The sequence below is a fragment of the Mercenaria mercenaria genome, chromosome 13 (assembly GCF_021730395.1).
Source record: "Mercenaria mercenaria strain notata chromosome 13, MADL_Memer_1, whole genome shotgun sequence".
NCBI classification, from domain to species: Eukaryota; Metazoa; Mollusca; class Bivalvia; order Venerida; family Veneridae; genus Mercenaria; species Mercenaria mercenaria.
This window is the reverse complement of record NC_069373.1, coordinates 31,983,758-32,005,019: the sequence shown is the minus strand read 5'-3', so window position 1 is coordinate 32,005,019 and position 21,262 is coordinate 31,983,758. Positions and strand designations below refer to the sequence as shown.

Here is a 21,262-nt window from a genome sequence, read left to right as displayed (position 1 = left end):
TAGATATCATCAAGATGAACATTCTGACCAATTTTCATGAAGATCCATTCAAAAGTATGGCCTCTAGAGAGTTCACAAGCTTTTTCTATTTTTAGACCTAATGACCTAGTTTTTGATCGCAGCTGACCCAGTTTCAAAATTATTCTAAATATCATCAAGATGAACATTCAGACTAAATTTCATACAGATCCCATGAAAAATATGGCCTCTAGAGAGGTCACAAGGTTTTTCTATTATTTGACCTACTGACCTAGTTTTTGATGGCACATGACCCAGTTTCAAACTTGAACTAGATATCATCAACGTGAACATTCTGACCAATTTTCATGAAGACCTTGTGAAAAATATGGCCTCTAGAGAGGTCACAAGGTTTTTATATTTTTAGACCTACTGACATAGTTTTTAACCACAGTTGACCCAGTTTCGAACTTGGCCTAGATATCATCAAGATGAACATTCAGACCAACCTTCATATAGTTCCAATGAAAAATATGGCTTCTAGAGAGGTCACAAGGTTTTTTTATTATTTGACCTACTGACCTAGTTATTGATGGCATGTGACCCAGTTTCAAACTTGACCTAGATATCATCAAGGTGAATATTCTGACCAATTTTCATGAAGATCCATTCAAAAGTATGACCTCTAGAGAGGTCACAAGGTTTTTCTATTTTTAGACCTAATGACCTAGTTTTTGATCTCAGCTGACCCAGTTTCGAACTTGACCTAGATATCATCAAGATGAACATTCAGACCAACTTTCATACAGATCCCATGAAAAATATGGCCTCTAGAGAGGTCACAAGGTTTTTCTATTATTTGACCTACTGACCTAGTTTTTGAAGGCACGTGACCCAGTTTCGAACTTAACCTAGATATCATCAAGATGAACATTCTTACCAATTTTGATGAAGATCTTTTAAAAAATATGGCCTCTAGAGATGTCACAAGGTTTTTCTATTTTTAGACCTACTGACCTAGTTTTTGACCGCACGTGACCCAGTTTCGAACTTGACCTAGATATCACCAAGATGAACATTCTGACCAACTTTCATAAAGATCCCATGAAAAATGTGACAGCTAGAGAGGTCACAAGCAAAAGTTTACGCATGGACGCACGGACGGAGGACAGACGACGGACGCTGCGCGATCACAAAAGCTCACACTGTCACTGTGACATGTGAGCTAAAAACAACGTCATACTCAAAACTGGGTCATGTGGGGACAGGTGAGCGATTCAGGACCATGATGGTCCTCTTGTTTTGGCCATTCTTCACCACAAACCCTTTCAGCGTGGGATACCAATTCATAGAATTTGCTTGTTTTAGGTTGATTGTGAAGAAAGTTCTACAATTAATATTAATCACTTTCAACACCTCATTCTGATAGAATCCATCGCCACGACGGTATGAGAGAAGAGGCAAGTTTCGCTTTTAATGCTGAGCGTCAAGCAAGGGAGCTACTGGTACCATTTTTTACGTCTTTGGTATGACACGGGGATCAAACCAATGACCTCCTGCACTCGAAGCAGACGTTCTACCACTAGGCTATTGAGGTGGTTACTGCAGTGTATTACAATGTATATACAGACGCTACCAACAAGCAGAGTTTACTGCCAGTGTATTACAATGTATTTAATGAATGTTGATATTCCATGGAAAGATGTTACGTACAAAGTAAGGAAGTAAGTAAGTAACGTCTTTATTTAACGAGGCTAACGCATTCGGTTTCCTGATCTTCCATGCGGGCCTCAACATATACACAACATAGATACAGTCAACATAATACACAATATATATTATACAGTGAAACAGTACAAAACTTGATAATAATGAATAATATTCAGATGTTCATAAAATCAACATGAAAAATACATGACTATCGTGTAAAAAGACAAAAATGAAATACTTGAAGTAATGATTTTTATCAATTCATCATGAACAGTTTAGATATATTATATAATGCAAAAATTTAGAGAATTGCCACTGGACATAAGATGTTAAACAGGGTTTACTGTCAGTGTAGTACTAGGTATTTGATATATATGGATTATAAAGTTTTTGTGTATAAACGTTCGCAGAAGCCAGAGGCAGAGAACAAGTGTGAACAGCCATGCAATAATAAATATTCTGCCCTGTTACAGCATGTTAAAACACAATTTTTCTCCTGTTAATACATGGTCAAATCCAGTAAAAAAAGTAGTTTTTAAGCAAGAATGAATGCAGATATTCTATGAAAAGATGTTATATACAAGCAGAGTCTATCATTATATAACCAAGTACTTACTGAATGCTGCCATTCTGTGGAAAGATGTTTTGCAAGGTCTGGGTCATCACTCATTCTTCCGTATGGTTCCAACAACTTACTTACAATACCCTAAGAAAAACATACAGTTATAACTAGAGCTAACACTAAATGTGAGCTATATACGTTAAAAGACTTGTTTGCAAAGTTTACAATAGTCCTGAATAATAATGAATGTATACTTTAAAAGACACCTCACTGTACCTTATATGTGCAATGTGATAGATATACTTACAAAGTAAACCTGGAATTTCATTCAGTGGATTGAGAAATGTCTTAAATTATAAACTATTAAACAAGAGTTGTTCGTTAATAATGTATGACCCAAAAGATGGCCTGTCCAAATTTCAGTCTGAGATCAGTACAATCTTGACCAGTCCCCTAACCCAACTTAAAAAGGACCATCTTCTAACTACTGGCAATCATTCTATAAAGTTTGCGGACTGTTGGCCAAAGAATTCTTTAGTTACTGAGCAAAAACTGTTTTCAATCGTTAGGGCACAGTGACCTTGACCTTTGACCCACTGACCCAAAAAACTTTAAGAGTCTTACACTGACCAAAGACAACCATTCTATGAAGTCCGAGGGCAGAGGTGCCAAAAGGTTCTCAAGTTACCATTTATCATTTTCAGTCTCGAGGTCACTGTGACCTTGACCTTGTGACCTCTAAACAATAACAGGTAACTACTGACCACAGGAAATCATCTCTTTAACTTTTGACGACTGTCACATATTACTGTATTATATTGTAAGTGTTTATATATGTAACATACTAACATTCTTGGTTAAAAATAAGCTTTTAACAATATACTAATAGTTTTTTAGTTAATCTATAGTTTTTGTGGTAAATCTAGTCCTTACAGAAAATCAACAGGTTCTTGTATTTTATCTATTACCTTTTTATAGCAGATTCATAGGTTCTTCTGATAAAACATTTAATAAATTGAAATATTCTTAAAGTCCATACCATTCTATTTGGCACAACATCAGTTACATAGGTAATTTTTCTCTCCATCAGTGCAATATGGTCCTCTTCTGTATGCACTGGTAAATTACTAGCCCCACAGATAATCTTTGTATTCAACATTGGTATGGTAGTGTCATTTAATACCTGGTAAAATAGGGAGAATAACTGAGCCACACCATGAGAAAACCAACATAGTGCGTTTGTGACCAGCATGAATCCAGACCAGCCTGCGCATCTGCGCAGTCTGGTCAGGATCCATGCTGTATTTCAAAGCCCATTGGAATTAGAGAAACTGTTAGCGAACAGCATAGATCCTGACCAGACTGCATGGATACGCAGGCCGGTCTAGATCCATACTGGTTGCAAACACACTATGTTGGATTCCTCATGGTGTGGCTCATTTCATTGTAATTAACAATTACGCACACCATATAATGCAAGTTTTTCTTTGTTTGTTTTGGTTTTCAGCATAAATTTTTCAACAATATTTCAATATGTTACAACAGATAACCTAACCAGTGTTCCTGGTTTCTGTACCAGGACTAACCTGTTCTCACTAAGGAAATGCCAACTGTCTCCAATGATTATAGGCAGAGGACAAAATTACTTCAGACACCATGTCTTTTAATATCAAATTGTCATAGAGAACATACATCTTGCTTGGTAAATAAAACTCTGAACCCCGTAACCTGCAGATGTTCACTTACTCTAACAAGCTTAGAGTGCGGGCATAATGAAAGTCCTTCTGGAACAGGAGTGACTTTTGTATCGTATACTACACCTTCAACTGCAATTACTAACAGTCTAACAGAGGAGTTGCCCTTGCAGACTACTGATGACGATTATAAGTAAACGTAAATTCATACATAACATATATCTCAGTTTTTCCTTTTTTATGTAATGATAGTAGCTTGTAAAAAATTGCCTAACAGCATCTATCATGAACTTATAATTTGAGCTACACCATGAGAAAACCAAGGTAGTGCGTTTGCGACCAGCATGAATCCAGACCAGCCTGCGCATCCCCGCAGTCTGGTCAGGATCTATGCTGTTTGTTTTCAAAGCCTATTACAATTGAAGAAACAGTGAGCGAACAGCATGGATCCTAACCAGACTGCATGGATGCGCACTGGATCCATGCTGGGCGCAAACGCACTATGCTGGTTTTCTCACGGCGCGGCTCATTTATAGAGATGTTGATCAAATCAAACATCTCAACATGCTGTTTCGTCAAAACAAGACATCATTACTGTTGGTAGTTAAGAACTGATTACTAATTCCAAATGATAACATGATTCCAGTGTAAACTAGAGGACACTTCCATTTCATAACTGATAAAATAACAATTCATATTGCTAACCATACTTGACAAGTAAATATCAGCTTTTGTTTCATTTTAATTGTCCAAAATGTATACAGTAAAATAGCTCAGTGAGGTAAAATGCAGGATATCAGTAAAACATTTTTTACCAGTTCGAATTCTCATGAGAATTTTTTCCTTTCTTTTTCCCTAATCTCTTTTTTTATTTTTCCCCCGCATGTGTCTTTTTATAGCTCACCTGTCACATAGTGACAAGGTGAGCTTTTGTGATCACGCAGCGTCTGTCGTCTGTCCGTCCGTGCGTCAGTCCGTCCGTCCGTCCGTAAACTTTTGCTTGTGACCACTCTAGAGGTCACATTTTTTGTGGGATCTTTATGAAAGTTGGTCAGAATGTTCATCTTGATGATATCTAGGTCAAGTTCGAAAGTGGGTCACGTGCCATCAAAAACTAAGTCAGTAGGTCTAAAAATAGAAAAAACCTTGTGACCTCTCTAGAGGCCATATATTTCACAAAATCTTCATGAAAATTGGTCAGAATGTTCATCTTGATGATATCTAGGTCAAGTTCCAAACTGGGTTACATGCCATCAAAAACTAGGTCAATAGGTCTAAAAATAGAAAAACCTTGTGACCTCTCTAGAGGCCATATATTACGCAAGATCTTCATGAAAATTGGTCAGAACGTTCACCTTGATGATATCTAGATCAAGTTCGAAACTGGGTCACGTGCCTTCAAAAACTAGGTCAGTAGATCTAAAAATAGAAAAACCTTGTGACCTCTCTAGAGGCCATATATTTCATGAGATCTTCATGAAAATTGGTCAGAATGTTCACCTTGTTGATATTAAGGTCAAGTTTGAAAGTGGGTCACGTGCCATCAAAAACTAGGTCAGTAGGTCAAATAATAGAAAAACCTTGTGACCTCTCTAGAGGCCATATTTTTCATGGGACCTGTATGAAAATTGGTCAGAATGTTCATCTTGATGATATCTAGGTCAAGTTCGAAAGTGGGTCACGTGCCATCAAAAACTAGGTCAGTAGGTCAAATAATAGAAAAACTTTGTGACCTCTCTAAAGGCCATATTTTTCAAGGGATCTGTATGAAAGTTGGTCTGACTGTTCATCTTGATGATATCTAGGTCAAGTTCGAAACTGGGTCATGTGCGGTCAAAAACTAGGTCAGTAGGTCTAAAAATAGAAAAACCTTGTGACCTCTCTAGAGGCCATACTTATGAATGGATCTCCATAAAAATTGGTCAGAATGTTCATCTTGATGATATGTAGGTCAGGTTCGAAAGTGGGTCACGTGCCTTCAAAAAGTAGGTCAGTAGGTCAAATAATGAAAAAACGTTGTGACCTCTCTAGAGGCCATATTTTTCATGGGATCTGTATGAAAGTTGGTCTGAATGTTAAACTTGATGATGTATAGGTCAAGTTTGAAACTGGGTCAACTGCGATCAAAAACTAGGTCAGTAGGTCTTGAAACAGAAAAACCTTGTGACCTCTCTAGAGGCCATACCCTTGAATGGATCTTCATGAAAATTGGTCAGAGTGTTCACCTTGATGATATCTAGGTCAAGTTTGAAATTGGGTCACGTGCCTTAAAAAACTAGGTCAGTAGGTCAAATAATAAAAAAACCTTGTGACCTCTCTAGAGGCCATACTTTTCATGGGATCTGTATGAAAGTTGATCTGAATGTTCATCTTGATGATATCTTGGTCAAGTTTGAAACTGGGTCAACTGCAGTCAAAAACTAGGTCAGTAGGTCTAAAACTATTAAAATCTTTTGACCTCTCTAGAGGCCATATTTTTCAATGGATCTTCATGAAAATTGATCTGAATGTTCACCTTGATGATATCTAGGTCAGTTTCAAAACTGGGTCACGTGCGATCAAAAACTAGGCCAGTAGATATAAAAATAGAAAAACCTTGTGACCTCTCTAAAGGCCATATTTTTCAGGAGATCTTCATGAAAATTTGTGAGAATGTTCACCTTGATGATATCTAGATAAAGTTCAAAACAGGGTCACGTATCTTCGAAAACTAGGTCAATAGGTCCAATAATAGAAAAACCTTGTGACCTCTCTAGAGACCATATTTTTCAATGGATCTTCATGAAAATTGGTCAGAATTTTTATCTTGATAATATCTAGGTCAAGTTCAAAACTGGGTCACATGAGCTCAAAAACTAGGTCACTATGTCAAATAATAGAAAAAACGACGTCATACTCAAAACTGGGTCATGTGGGAAGAGGTGAGCGATTCAGGACCATCGTGGTCCTCTTGTTTCTTTGAATTTTTTGTGTTTGTCTATATATCTTTATTAATATCATATTATGTTCATTATTTGATGCTTTCAAATAATATCATCTTTGATATGATACTAAAACTTCCTCAACTTCAGATATATGAACTTTTGAAACAAAAAAGAAAAGAATATCTGAGCCGTGCCATGAGAAAACCAACATAGTGGGTTTGCGACCAGCATGGATCCAGTCCAGCCTGCGCATCCACGCAGTCTGGTCAGGATCCATGCTGTTCGCTGATGGTTTCTCTCATTGCAATAGGCTTTGAAAGCGAACAGCATGGATCCTGACCAGACTGTGTGGATGCACATCTGGATCCATGCTGGTCGCAAACCCACTATGTTGGTTTTCTCATGGCACAGCTCAATTCTGAGTATCGAAAAGATCTGCTGAAAATAAATAGCATCCTTTACTGAGCTAATTTGTAATTGGTATGAAAACTATTATTATTTAGATTTTGAGAAGTTACAAAAATGTTAAATTCCCTATGCTTCATTTAAATCTGTTTATAGTCATATTTGTAAACATCATGTTATCATCGGGGCATAGTGCAATAGGTTAGGTTACAATTAACAGTTTCAATGAGCCATAAACACACACAATGAATATTTTATTTACACAGTAAAACACAAATCACTCAAGGTTCTCAAGCGGATGAGAAAATGGGTTTCTAGCGCTTCAAATACATGTATCTAGAAAATTATGAGGAAAAAGGCTGGGGATAAAAAATCATTTCAGCAAGCCTAGGTGCCTGATCCATTGATGCTGAAGCATTCGATATTCTACTGTAATACTGAAAATGTAGTATAAAAAATTATCCGGATTGTCTTATATTGCTGCATATATCTGAAGTGTTTATATAAGTAACAAACTGACTTTCTTGGTCTATCAAATGCTTTTTAAATATAAGACTGAAATAATTCTGACTGCCATATCAAAAATTTGCCAGATTTGTGAAAAAAAAAAAAAAATGAAATCATAATAAAATCTACAATTAGCAAGCGCTGTTAAGGATGCAGGAAATGAAAAAATGATGCTAAGTTTAGACTGAACCTTTCTAGCAGCAATATACACCAGTGCTAGCGATACTATGCCAACGCCTAATGGAAAAGCCAACACTGCTTCCTTGTGTTTTGCACTTTTAAACCGAATGAAAAATAAATGTGGTGGTGTACGTTTCAGCATGCTAGGACAGTAATTAACAGTGTTATGGTGACTTATGCATTGCCTGCACATTTAAAGCCAACCTCTGACGATTGCTTCAGGCAGTTGACTCTTTGGCTCTGTGGTTAGAGCATTGGACTAGCACCCAAGCGATCCAGGTTCGAATCCCACCACAGTCAGACAGAAGGGATTTTTCATCATAAAATGCTATGCTCTATAATTTCTGTTATGTCCAAAAAGTTGTAAGATGGGATTCGTCCGGGATACGGACAATATCTCGTGGTGAAAATGGCACTTTTTATGCCAAAATGGTTTACACATCATTATAAATGATGACTTCTTTGAAGAGGGGAAGTGTTACGGTCGCTTACACATAGCCTGTACCTTTAAAGCCAATCTCTGACAACTGCGTCTGGGAGTCTACTCTTTGGTTCAGTAGTTTAATAGCGCACTGAAGTAGCACCTAAGTGACCCAGGTTTGAATCCCACCACAGGCAGTTGGGATTTTTATATGTCATAAAATGCTATGCTCTTGTGCTTTGTTATGGCTAAAAGTCATAAGAACAGGAATCCAAATATATGATTACATAATATGCAACATAGAACATTCTGCTTTCATACTGTATGTGGAGTGCAAAAACTCTTTTTATGAAATTGACTTATGCATGATAAAATGCTGCAGTGCAGTTCAATCTTACTGTCAGGTGCATAATTGTAGGTGGTAATGAAAGACTTGCAGGTGAAGAAAGCACTGTCCATAAGACAGCCTGCTTGACTATCTGAATGCTAAGTTGAACAAGGGCCATATAAGCCACCCCATGAGAAAACCAACATAATGCATTTGTGACCAGCATGGATCCAGCATCTGCGCAGTCTGGTCAAGATCCACGCTGTTCGCTTTCAAAGCCTATTGCAATTAGAGAATCCATTAGTGAACAGCATGGATTCTGACTAGACTGCGCAGATGCGCAGGCTGGTCTGGATCCATGCTGGTCGCAAAAGCACTATGTTGATTTTCTCATGGCGTGGTTCATATTAAACTTTTACGGAAAACCATAATGATACACTACACTTTGATGTTGTGCATCACTGAAACCTTATGAAGTCATTTTTATTTACGGAGATTACTGTACTTTACTGTAATTCTGCACAGTGGGTCAGGACTTATATTAGACGAAATGTATTTAATGAGGCAGTGAGTTGTGAAGTGTTTAAACACAGGCACATGTCAAGCATTCATACACCGCATATAACAAAGTTAACCTCTTTAAGACTGCTCCCATCAGGCCCCCATGCAAATGCCTTAAATATAAATTTTACAATAATCTTATTACAGAGTAACTGATTTTCATGAAATAAGGATGTTAAAACAAGAGCTGTCTGATGACAGCGCGCTTGACTATTCGAAGAATTGACTGAAGAATGACGTCAAAATATTTCCACGGATATTCAGACAAAAGAAATAAATAGATTAGACAAACAATGTTCCTGTATTACTTTGATTTCGATAAGTCTTGCACTAAATGGCAGTATATGAGCCAATTTCAAAGTCCAAAAAGGGCCATAATTCAGTCAAAATAGTTATGTACTCTTGCCTACAGATGGAAATCATAATGATAAACAAGTGTTCAAAGTTTAAAAGCCATATGTCAAATAGTTCTGACAAAACATGGACTTGTATGAAAACAGAACCAATTTCAAAATCCAAAAAGGACCATAACTCAGCCAAAATAGGTGACAGAGTTATGTTCTCTTTCCTACAGATAGAGACTATTATACTAAACAAGTGATAAAAGTTTCAAAGCCATATGTCAAACACTTTACAAAAAATATGAACTGGTACAAAAAACTTAACCAAGATTTCTAAGTCAAAAGGGGCCATAATTCAGCCAAAATCCTTGATGGAGTTATGTACTCTTGCCTATAACTGGACATGGTGATGGTAAACAGGTGTTGAAAGTTTCAAAGCTTTATCTCAAAAGACTTTGTCAAAATATGAACTGGTACGAAATATTAACCCAGATTTCTAAGTCAAAAAGGGCCATAATTCAGCCTAAATCCTTGATGGAGTTATGTGCTCTTGCCTATAACTGGACATGGTGATGGTAAACAAGTATTGAAAGTTTCAAAGCTTTATCTCAAAAGACTTTGCCAAAATATGAACTGGTACGAAAAACTTAACCATGATTTCTAAGTCAAAAGGGGCCATAATTCAGCCAAAATCCTAGATGGAGTTATGTACTCTTGCCTATAACTGGACATGGTGATGGTAAACAGGTGTTGAAAGTTTCAAAGCTTTATCTCAAAAGACTGTCAAAATATGAACTGGTACGAAATATTAACCCAGATTTCTAAGTCAAAAAGGGCCATAATTCAGCCAAAATCCTTGATGGAGTTATGTGCTCTTGCCTATAACTGGAAATGGTGATGGTAAACAAATATTGAAAGTTTCAAAGCTTTATCTCAAAAGACTTTGTCAAAATATGAACTGGTACGAAAAACTTAACCATGATTTCTAAGTCAAAAGGGGCCAAAATTCAGCCAAAATCCTTGATTGAGTTATGTGCTCTTGCCTATAACTGGCCATGATGATGGTAAACAAATGTTGAAAGTTTCAAAGCTTTATCTCAAAAGACTTTGTCAAAATGTGGACTGGTACGAAAAACTTAACCCAAGGTGTGACGCCGACGCCAACGCCGACACCGACGCCGACGCCGTGGTGAGTAGGATAGCTCTACTTATTCTTCGAATAGTCGAGCTAATGACTTCAAAAACAATATACTCAAAGATGTACTTGAAGAAAACCATGTTATAATAATATCTACAGTGTACTAACAGAAGTGACAAAATTAGTCTGGTATTTACAACGTACCACAGTCAATTTAAAGTAAATAAGACACTTCCATTTGTAAGGTGAAGCTATTCTACATTCTAAACAGAAGCTGAATATTTTGAACAGGTAAAATGCAGCATATAAAAATGGGTTATTACAATAGCTCATGATCATATTCATGCAATGACAAAATTTTTAAACTTTAGTATTTCTGAGTAGATGCTGTTTTTTATACTTTATTGTGTCTTAGAAATCACTGTAAACTGAAAAGCTCCTTCGTCAAATTCCACACTTCTAGGTAATTCTGTCTGAATCAGGGAATATTGACAAAAGTACATTATTTTACTAAAGGGAGACCCATACAATTTATTAATGCCAAATAACTTTTTACAAAACACAAATGATATAGAATGCTTTGACTTTACCTAAATTGGCTCTTCAAACTTGAGCTTGATTAATAACAGTCAACATTAATGAGAAAACCAACATAGTGCATTTGTGACCAGCATGAATTCAGACCAGCCTGCGCATCTGCGCAGTCTGGTCAGGATCCATACTGTTCGCTAACGGGTTCTCTAATTGCAACAGGGTTTGAAAGCGAACAGTATGGACCCTGACCAGACTGCGCGCATGCGCATGCTGGTCTGGATCTATGCTGGTCTAACTTTATGTTGGTTTCTCATGGTGCGACTCATTTTAAACTTTGTATGGTAAATCAACTGGCAACTTTGAAAGATTTAGCCACTTTCCATTTGGCTTTTCAGCTCAGGAGTTTTCATTTAATTAAAAACACAAGACTTTAGTATCATTTTACCTTCCTTTCATGCTTTCACTGAAAACATCTCTCCAAAGCTGTATGCCTGTACATGAATGGAAAATGCAGACCAGACATTTGTGTAACTGATACTTTCTGCATATCATTGTTCATAAATTTGAATTTCATTAACCCTTATCATGCTGGACACGACTGATTCTGCCTTTGCGACCAGTGTAGATCTTGGTCAGCCTGCACATATGTGCAGTCTGATCAAGATCTACACTGTTCGCTATTCAGTCAGTATCTTTTTGGTAAGCACCCGTTTTAACAATTAATGGTACTGTCCAAATTGAAAGATGGTCAAGTTCATTTTAGAAATTTAGCAGGGTAAGGGTAAAATCCTCAATATGAAAGGAGGTACTGAACAAAGAACAATCTAGGAATGTATGGTCCCTTTATTATTACATGTAAGGATGCAACTAGCACATACCTTTCCTCGAGCACACGGTGAGAAGATATCACATTTTGTACGGAATATACTTGTATCTTCAAATGATACCTTGGATAAAGTCAGTCTCCCCTCAGCCTAAAATGTTAACACAACTTCACATCAATACCATGGAACAGTGCTTGTTGTGTTTATATCAAATTATTTCAGCTCTATCGTAATGTAAGTTTTCAACTCGTCTGAACCATTCTTGACACCTATTCCTGGAATAACAAGCACTGATGGCCAAACTGCCTCATAGTTATTTCTATTTGTTATTTTGTTTTTAGCTCATCTGATTTTTAGAAAAACAAGAGCTGTCGGATGACAGCGCGCTTGATTATTCGAAGAATGGGGTCAAAATATTACCACAGATTTTCAAACAAAAGAAAAAAAATAGATAAGACAAACCATGTTCCTGTATTTATGGATTTCGATAAGTCATGCACTTATTGGCAATGTGTGACCATGATGGTTATGAAGTGTTCAAAGTTTCAAAGTCAAACAGTTTAAACAAAATATGGAATGGTATGAAAACTTTAACTGATTTCCAAGTCCAAAAAGGGCCATAATTCAGCCAAAACAGTTGTTAGAATTTTGTACTCTTGCCTACAGATGGAAATCATGATGATAAACAAGTGTTTGAAGTTTAAAAGCCATATGTCAAATAATTTTGACAAAACGTGGACTTGTACGAAAACAGAACCAATTTCCAAGTCCAAAAAGGGCCATAATTCAGCCAAAATAGATGACAGAGTTATGTACTCTTGCCTACAGATAGAGACTATAATACTGAACAAGTGATAAAAGTTTCAAAGCCATATGTCAAACATTTTACACAAAATATGAACTGGTACGAAAAACTTAACCAAGATTTCTAAGTCAAAAGGGGCCATAATTCAGCCAAAATCCTTGATGGAGTTATGTACTCTTGCCTATAACTGGACATGGAGATGGAAAACAAGTGTTGAAAGTTTCAAAGCTTTATCTCAAAAGACTTTGTCAAAATGTGGGATGGTACGAAAAACTAAACCAAGATTTCTAAGTCAACAGGGGCCATAATTCAGCTAAAATCCTTGATGGAGTTATGTACTCTTGCCTATAACTGGACATAGTGATGGATAACAATTGTTGAAAGTTTCAAATCTTTATCTCAAAATACTTTGTCAAAATATGAACTGGTACGAAAAACTTAACCAAGATTTCTAAGTCGAAAGGGGCCATAGTTCAGCCAAAATCCTTGATGGAGTTATGTACTCTTGCCTATAACTGGATATAGTGATGATAAACAAGTGCTGAAAGTTTCAAAGCTTTATCTCAAAAGACTTTGTCAAAATATGAACTGGTACAAAAAACTTAACCATGATTTCTAAGTCAAAAGGGGCCATAATTCAGCTAAAATCCTTGATGGAGTTATGTGTTCTTGCCTATAACTGGACATGGTGATGGTAAACAAGTGCTGAAAGTTTCAAAGCTTTATCTCAAAAGACTTTGTCAAAATGTTGACTGGTACGAAAAACTTAACCAAGGTGCGAGTAGGATAGCTCTACTTATTCTTCGAATAGTCAAGCTAAAAATGATAAGTTATTGTCATCACTTGATCAGCATTGGCATCGGCGTTGCCTGGTTAAATTTTATGTTCAGGTCAGCTTTTCGCCTAAACTATCAAAGCTATTTCTTTAAAACTTGCAACACTTGTTCATTATCATTAGTTGACTCTGTAAAACAAGAAACATAACTCCATTCTGCTTTTTGCAAGAATTATGGCCCCTGGGGGTTGTGTGTGTGTGTGGACTTGGAAAATATTAGATTTCTTGGTTAAGTTTTGCGTTTAGGTCAACTTTTCTCCTTAACGGTCAAAGCTATTGCTGTAAAACTTGGAGCAGTTATTCAACATTAAGAGCTGACTCCGCACAGCAAGTACCATAACTCTACATTGCTTTTTGCAAGAATTATGGCCCCTTTTGGACTTAGAAAATCAGATTTCTTGGTTAAGTTTTGTGTTTAGGTCAGCTTTTCTACTAAACTATCAAAGCTATTGCTTTAAAACTTGCAACACTTGTTCATCATCAAAAGCTGACTCTGTACAACAAGAAACATAACTCTATCCTGCTATTTGCAAGAATCATGGCCCCTTTTGGACTTAGAAAATATCATAAAAACACACGGGTAGGACAATTTTTCTATTATACAGAGACAAAAAAATCAGACGAGCGTCTGGACCCACAAGGCGGTGATCTTGTTCCTTTTATATTTCCTAAATACTGCTTTTCTCACACTTTGATCACATATTTTACACTCAATTTATTTTTCCATGAATGAGGTTCTTCCCCACTAGACTTAATGCAGTTTCCTGAAATTCTCAAGCCCTTGTTTGACCCTATCTTAAGCCAAAATTAAGCATTTTTCAAGAACTAAGATCCATGAGTTATTTTACTATTTTACCTAGACAATTAAAAGAATGAGAAAGAGTCTGTTATTTTTCCAAATTAAATGTTATTATAATCTCTATATGACTATATGTATATAGTTGTGAAAACGTGACTAATCATCCAGTAATGAGTTACTCCATCAAACTGTACCTATTTTACTTTGCCAATGGTAAAATTGAGCTTTACAAGTTTTACAACAAGTGCAATATGACATTTTATACCAATTTTTAGCTGTTATCCTAATATGGTATACATAGGTTATGTTAGCAATATCATGAAAACCCTGTGCATGTACATGAAACTCATCAAATTTAAAAATTGTCAAAAAAATATGCATGCAATTAAAATGTGAAAAATATTGTAACGATCATGATTAAAAGAGTTTTAGTATTTAGTCCACTATTTTTAGAACAAGGTCAAGTACAGGGAGGCGTTCCGTGTGTTGCATTTTTAATATTTTGGTCAGTTTTGGGGCTTACATTCAATCTGACATAACCTTGAAAACAGACTCAATACCTATTCAGATATCTGTATAGAATATAAACCAAAGAAATAATAATTTCCACAAAATCAATTTGTTGGTTTTTAGTAAAAAAAAAAATCCTTGCAATTGCAGTCTTTTACCTTGTGAGCAAAGAAATCTTTAACATCAGCTATTGTTAAGCTGTTACATTCTGTGACGTAGATATGTTTAACATTCTTCTTCAACAACTTGTCTATGATCACCTGACCTGCAAATAAAGATATTGCAGTTTTGAATATTCACTAATCAGACAAAAACTTAAAATTTGAACCGCCATTTATTTGTGTTTCCTTTTTTTTTTTTTTTTTGCAACACTTCAGTATCTATTAAATGATCAAAGGTAAGAAATCTTCCAGTAAATTAACCTCTCAATATTCCTCCTTTGTTTCAGTCAGTGTTCTGGTTCAAAGTGTGTGAACTGAACACTGGAAATTGCAAATTTATTGACACTGAGGCTGTAGTTTCAATTATAGACAGGTGTGATTATAAGGGGCAAACCATTTGAACTTCTGGAGGTTGTGTGTGTGTGTAGGTTGTGTGTGTGTGTGCGTGTGCGTGTGTGCGTGCGTGCGTGTTGGGGGCGGGGTGTTACTTGGAACCAATTTTTTTTTTTCAAAACTTGAAAGCCAAAATATTTTTTTCAGAGTAAACCAAAGATAATTTTTTTTTCTCAAAATATCTTTTTGTTATACTTATGTTATTCAAAACTAACAAGTGCAATAAAGACAATTACATTCTGTATTGAGTAATTTGCCTATGTGCACATGAAATAGCTAAATGCCAGTCTCTTTTTTTAAATTTTTAGTTTACAAGTAATTTGACTCAAATTACAGTTCCTTATTTTGAGCACAGTAATATACTGGATGTTGATCCGGACAAATTAGGGGCGTTTGGGGGGCATGCTCCCACAGAAAAAATCTGAACTGCAGAACATGCTTTCTCCTGGTGCATGCATCACTGCCCCTAAAGTGATCAACTACTAAAATTTCATGAAGCTCCATCAATAGGTTACTTAGATACAGTCAAAACTCCTATTTTTTACCAAATCAAGGGGAAAGACTCTGCTATTATGGGGATAATACTGTATGTTAGCAAAGATTTTGTGCTAATTAATCATTATGTGAGGTTTGGTGATTCTAAATAAAATACTTCTTGAATTATAAGCATTTTCAGTTTTTTATCAAATCAAGGGGAAAGACTCTGCTTTGACTGGGTCAAGGGGGATAATACATGTGAACAAAGGTCATGAGCTAATCAATAATCATGTGAGGTTTAGTGATAATACGGTAGCTAAAATACTTTTTTAATTATAGGCATTTTCATTTCTTTTTCAAACAAATCAAGGGGGGAAACTCTGCTTTGACTGGGTCATGGGAGATAATACTAAATGTGAGCAAAGGTTATGTGCTAATTAATAATTATGTGAGGTTTGGTGATTCTGGCTTTAATATTTTTTTTTTAATTATTACTATTTTCAAGTTCAGACAGATACACTGACTCACAGACAAACAGCTGGATGGACAATGCAATACAATAACCCTCAGCCTTCGGGTAAAAAACATTTACCAACATTTCCTGCACCCTGTATTGCCACAGTTTTCCCTTCTAAAGACCCCATCTCCAAGAACTCTAAAGCTGCTTCCATTGCTGTCACAATACCTGAAATGGAGTCACAAATATCTCTTGAAGACAACATAGCTAGGGTTGTTTTATGGTAAGTCTGGACAACAGCTGGAAAAAGGGGTGTAGGGGTCAGAATCAGGACCTCTAAGATTTCACTCTTATGTGAATATTTTATTGTTTCATTTATTTATGTACGGTATATGTACCAAAGTGGTGAATTACATCTCATTTCACAGGAAACGTAATGTCTACATATGGCATTCTTGTATTTCTCATACCCCTTTAGAGGGTCACAAAAAGGATACTGCTGTCAAATTATTTTGAAATTGGGAAACAATAATATATCAGGATAACTAGTTTCGCCCCGTAGCACACACGTTTTTTAACAAACAGAATAATCTTAAGCAATTTGGTTTTTAAAAAGGTCACCAAAGAAACACTGCTGTCAAATTATTTTAAAATCCGGCCAGCAGTTTCATTAGAGATTTTCAAAGTTTTCTGAACAGCCATATAGGGAAAATTAGTCCTGCCCCATGGCAGCCGTGTTTTTTAACAAAAGAGAATTATTTGAAGAATTTGGTAGAGGGTCACTTGAGGTACATTGCTGTGCAAATCTGTTTTGTAATCAGGCCAACAGTTTCAGGCAGGAAGATTTTCCAAGTTTTCCATATGGCCATATAGGGAAAACTAGCACCATCGTAAAAAAAATTTCATGAAACAAAATGAATTTAAGAAATTTAATCAAAAAAGGGTCAACAAAGGACCATTTTTATGAAATTATTTTCAAACTGAGACAACAGTTTTTGATTAGAAGCTTCTAAAAATTTTCCATATAGCCATATAGGGACAACTAGCCTCACCACCTGTTGCCCATGTTTTTAAAAGAAAAAGAATTATTTGAAGGAATTTGGAAGATGGTCACTTAAGGTACATGGCTGTGAAGTTATTTTGAAATAAAGCCTGCAGTTTCAAAGAGCTGCATTTTCAAAACAGAAAATCATGACCCTGAGTGTATGACCAAAGATGTTGTTTTTGAGGTTTTAGGTTTAAAGTTCAAGATCATATGAAGGTCAAGGTCCCTTATATATAGATCAGTTTGTAGGTCTTGCCACAAGGCTTGCTGAGTGTGAGTATAAACTAAATTGGGTCATTTATGTGGGCTGTAGGACCAAAAATGTTGTTTATTATAGTTTTATGATTGAAGGTCAAGGTCATTTATACAAATGTCATTTTTAAGAACTTTCCACAAGGATTATTGACTCTGTGTGTATGAACAAAATTGGGTTATTAATGTGGGCTGTAGTGTAGGCAATCTGGTTTGTAAGGATGGACAATTGGACAGTTTTTAAATCGCTATATGCCCGGGGTATAAAAAGATGATTTTCAAAGTTTTCCATAAAGCCATATCGGGAAAGCTGCGGTAGCCCCTCCCCCTGGCAATTATTTCTTTTAATGAAACAGAATGATCTGCTGGAATTTTGTAGAGAGTCACCAAACAAACTTTTCAAAATCTGGCCAGTAGTTTCTGAGAAGATCTAAAAATATTTTCTTTTGGTTGCCATGGACGACAGACATATAACAATCCTTAAAGCTAATCATGAGCACTTTGCTCCCAGGTGAGCTAAAAGAAGGAGACAGTGCGCTCGACTATTTTGATGCTGGGTAGTGAAATTGGGCACAAATTGGGCATAAAATTACTGAGTTACTGACTTTGTGTCATATCATGAGGATGATGATCTGGAACAAGAGCTGTCTCCATAGGATGACACATGCCCCCGATGGCACTTTGAATGAATAGTTATGGCCGATGTTAGAGTTTAGGACTTTTGACCTACGGACCTGGGTCTTGCGGGCGACACATCGTCTTACTGTGGTACACATTCATGCCCAATAATTTTAAAATCCATGCATGAATGACAAAGATATGGACCGGACACGCCCATCAATGCACTATCATGAAATATGACCTTTAACGTCTAAGTGTGACCTTGACCTTTGAGCTATGGACCTGGGTCTTGCGTGCGACACGTTGTCTTACTGTGGTACACATTCATGCCAAGTTATTTAAAAAACCATCCATGGATGACAAAGATATGGACCGGACACGAATGCACATCATGAAAAATGACCTTTAACGTCTAAGTGTGACCTTGACCTTTGAGCTACAGACCTAGGTCTTGCGCGCGACACGTCGTCTTACTGTGGTACACATTCATGCCAAGTTATTTGAAAATCCATCCATCGATGACAAAGATATGGACCGGACACGAAAATTGCGGACAGACCGACAGACGGTTCAAAAACTATATGCCGCCCTTCGGGGGCATAAAAACTGATTTAAGTTTAATCAAATTCATCAAGTAATGACAAAGATAAAGTGAAAGTGCACCACAATTTACCTGAAATTCTAAGTAAAAAGGGGACATAATTCATGAAACATTGGTGCAAGAGTTATGGCCCTTGTATCATATGATGTGGGTGATGATGTTGTACAACTATTCAAAGTTTGAATCAAATCCATTTGGTAATAACAGAGATAAAGTGAAAGTGCATCAAAACTTTTGCCTGAAATTTTAAGCAAAAAGGTGGATAATTAAAAAAATATCAGTGTAAGAGTTATTGTCCTTGTGTCATATGATGTGGATGATGATGTGGTGCAACTTTTTAAAGTTTGAATCAAATGTGTTCAGTAATAACAGAGAGAGTGAAAGTGCATAGAAACTTTGACCTGAAATTTTAAGTAAAAAGGTGTATATTACTCATAAAATACCGATGTCACAGTTATCACCCTTGTGTCAAATGATGTAGGTGATGATGATGAACAATTATTTTAAGTATAAATCAAATCCCTTCTGAATTAACAGAGATACAGTGAAAATGCATCAAAATTAACATAAAATTCTAAGTAAAAAGGCGCATAGTTCATGAACAATTGGTGCCAAAGTTATGGGTCTTGTGTCATATGATGTGGGTGATGATGTGGAACAACCATTTTAAGTTTGAATCAAATCCATTTAGTAATAAGTGGGATAAAGTGAAAGTGCACCAAAACTTTAACCTGATATTCTAAGTAAAAAAGGGGGATAATTCATGTAATATTGGTGCCAGAGTTATGACCGATGTGCCATATGATGTGGGTGATGATGAGGAATAACTATTTTAAGTTTGAAGCAAATCCATGAAGTAATAACAAAGATAAAGAGAAAGTTCATCAAAACTTTAACCAAGGTGCAGACGTGGAAGGACACTGACGCCGACGCCGGGTCGAGTATGATAGCTCTCTGTACTTTGTATAGTCGAGCCAAAAACACAGCTGAATTCTGCAAAATACACTGTAACAGTCTGTAATTATTTATCAATTCCACTAGAGTTTGTCCCACATTTCGTCCACCAACCAGTTATCTTTACTTGTACCATTTTTTCCATGCATGTTTTGACTGGCAGACGTTTATGTACGACATCATCACCATGGAGTTGAGTAAATCTTAATGATCCATCAAATGTTAATGGCAAGAAGAGTTAAGTGGAATATCTTGACAAAACTTGACAGAGGTCCATGCCAGGATGCTGCAGACCAAGTTTTGTGTTATTCTGACCAGCAGTTTCAGAGAACAATATTTTTAAGTAAAAATGTCAATGCAGTATGCCAGACAATCAAGCTGTACTAACAGCTCACCCTGATCAAAGTTCGGATGTGCTAAAACCACAGGGGAGAATAACTCACCTAATGCAGTGTATACTGATGAATTTACTGACCCTCCATAATCTGGTGCAATATTCGATACATATCTAGTCTCTGTGAACATTGTGGCCATATCAGGTACTGAGCTGCCAACCCCAACACCAGCAACTAAAATCAAGGTAGCATTTTATTTTAATTTACACTGAATTTTAATTAAGATGCACTATGTTCATCTTTCATCAAAAATATTTTATCATTGGATATTAATTATCCTCATAAAATATATCTAACTTGACTAAATATATATAAACTATCTGTGTATATAAAGCTTAAATCACCAATATATGTCATTATTTTTTATAATTTAACGATAACAACTTGTCTGCAAAACTTATACCAAATTTTTCCAACACCAAATATACTGGATATTGGCAAATGACGTTGTCTATTCCCATGAAGTACAATGTACTTATTTCACTTTTTCAAGACAAAGAATTATTTACCCATGCATCCATTAAGTGAAGTGAGAAAATCTGCAAAGTCCAAGAAAACCTTTCTTCTAAACTCTGGGTCGAACTGTCTGCTTACTGGAGCCAACACGAATCCTTTACCTCCACCTGCCCTGAAACACACGCAATATCTATAACAGTAAAATAACACAACTTTTTGAGTTCAAGTTCTTAACAGTTTCATGTAATAATAAAGTTCACAGAATAGTTTCCCCCTTACTTTCATGCATTTCTAACTTTCATTAAACAGATACAGTATCAGTATTGTGACATTTACTTCTAAAAATTATAATTTGTTTTGTTTAAAAGAACCTGTGCATTAGTTTTTTAACAGCACACAATTTATTTGGCAGTT

At 36.1% G+C, this 21,262-nt stretch overlaps 1 protein-coding gene across 2 annotated transcripts in view; it reads right to left on the bottom strand.

Annotated features, from left to right (window-relative positions):
• Positions 1-21,262, bottom strand: part of LOC123528996 (leucine dehydrogenase-like) — a 35,764-nt gene that overhangs the window by 11,515 nt on the left and 2,987 nt on the right. Inside the window, exons 3-10 of one of the 2 annotated variants that reach the window (XM_045309140.2) lie at positions 20,902-21,020; positions 20,441-20,566; positions 16,660-16,752; positions 15,195-15,301; positions 12,142-12,237; positions 9,325-9,363; positions 3,270-3,413; positions 2,285-2,374 (exon numbers count right to left, since the gene is read on the bottom strand). In XM_045309140.2, the coding sequence (XP_045165075.2) occupies positions 2,285-2,374; positions 3,270-3,413; positions 9,325-9,363; positions 12,142-12,237; positions 15,195-15,301; positions 16,660-16,752; positions 20,441-20,566; positions 20,902-21,020 (814 nt within the window). The remainder of the gene's footprint in view (positions 1-2,284; positions 2,375-3,269; positions 3,414-9,324; positions 9,364-12,141; positions 12,238-15,194; positions 15,302-16,659; positions 16,753-20,440; positions 20,567-20,901; positions 21,021-21,262) is intronic. The other variant, XM_045309142.2, reaches the window with a different exon arrangement.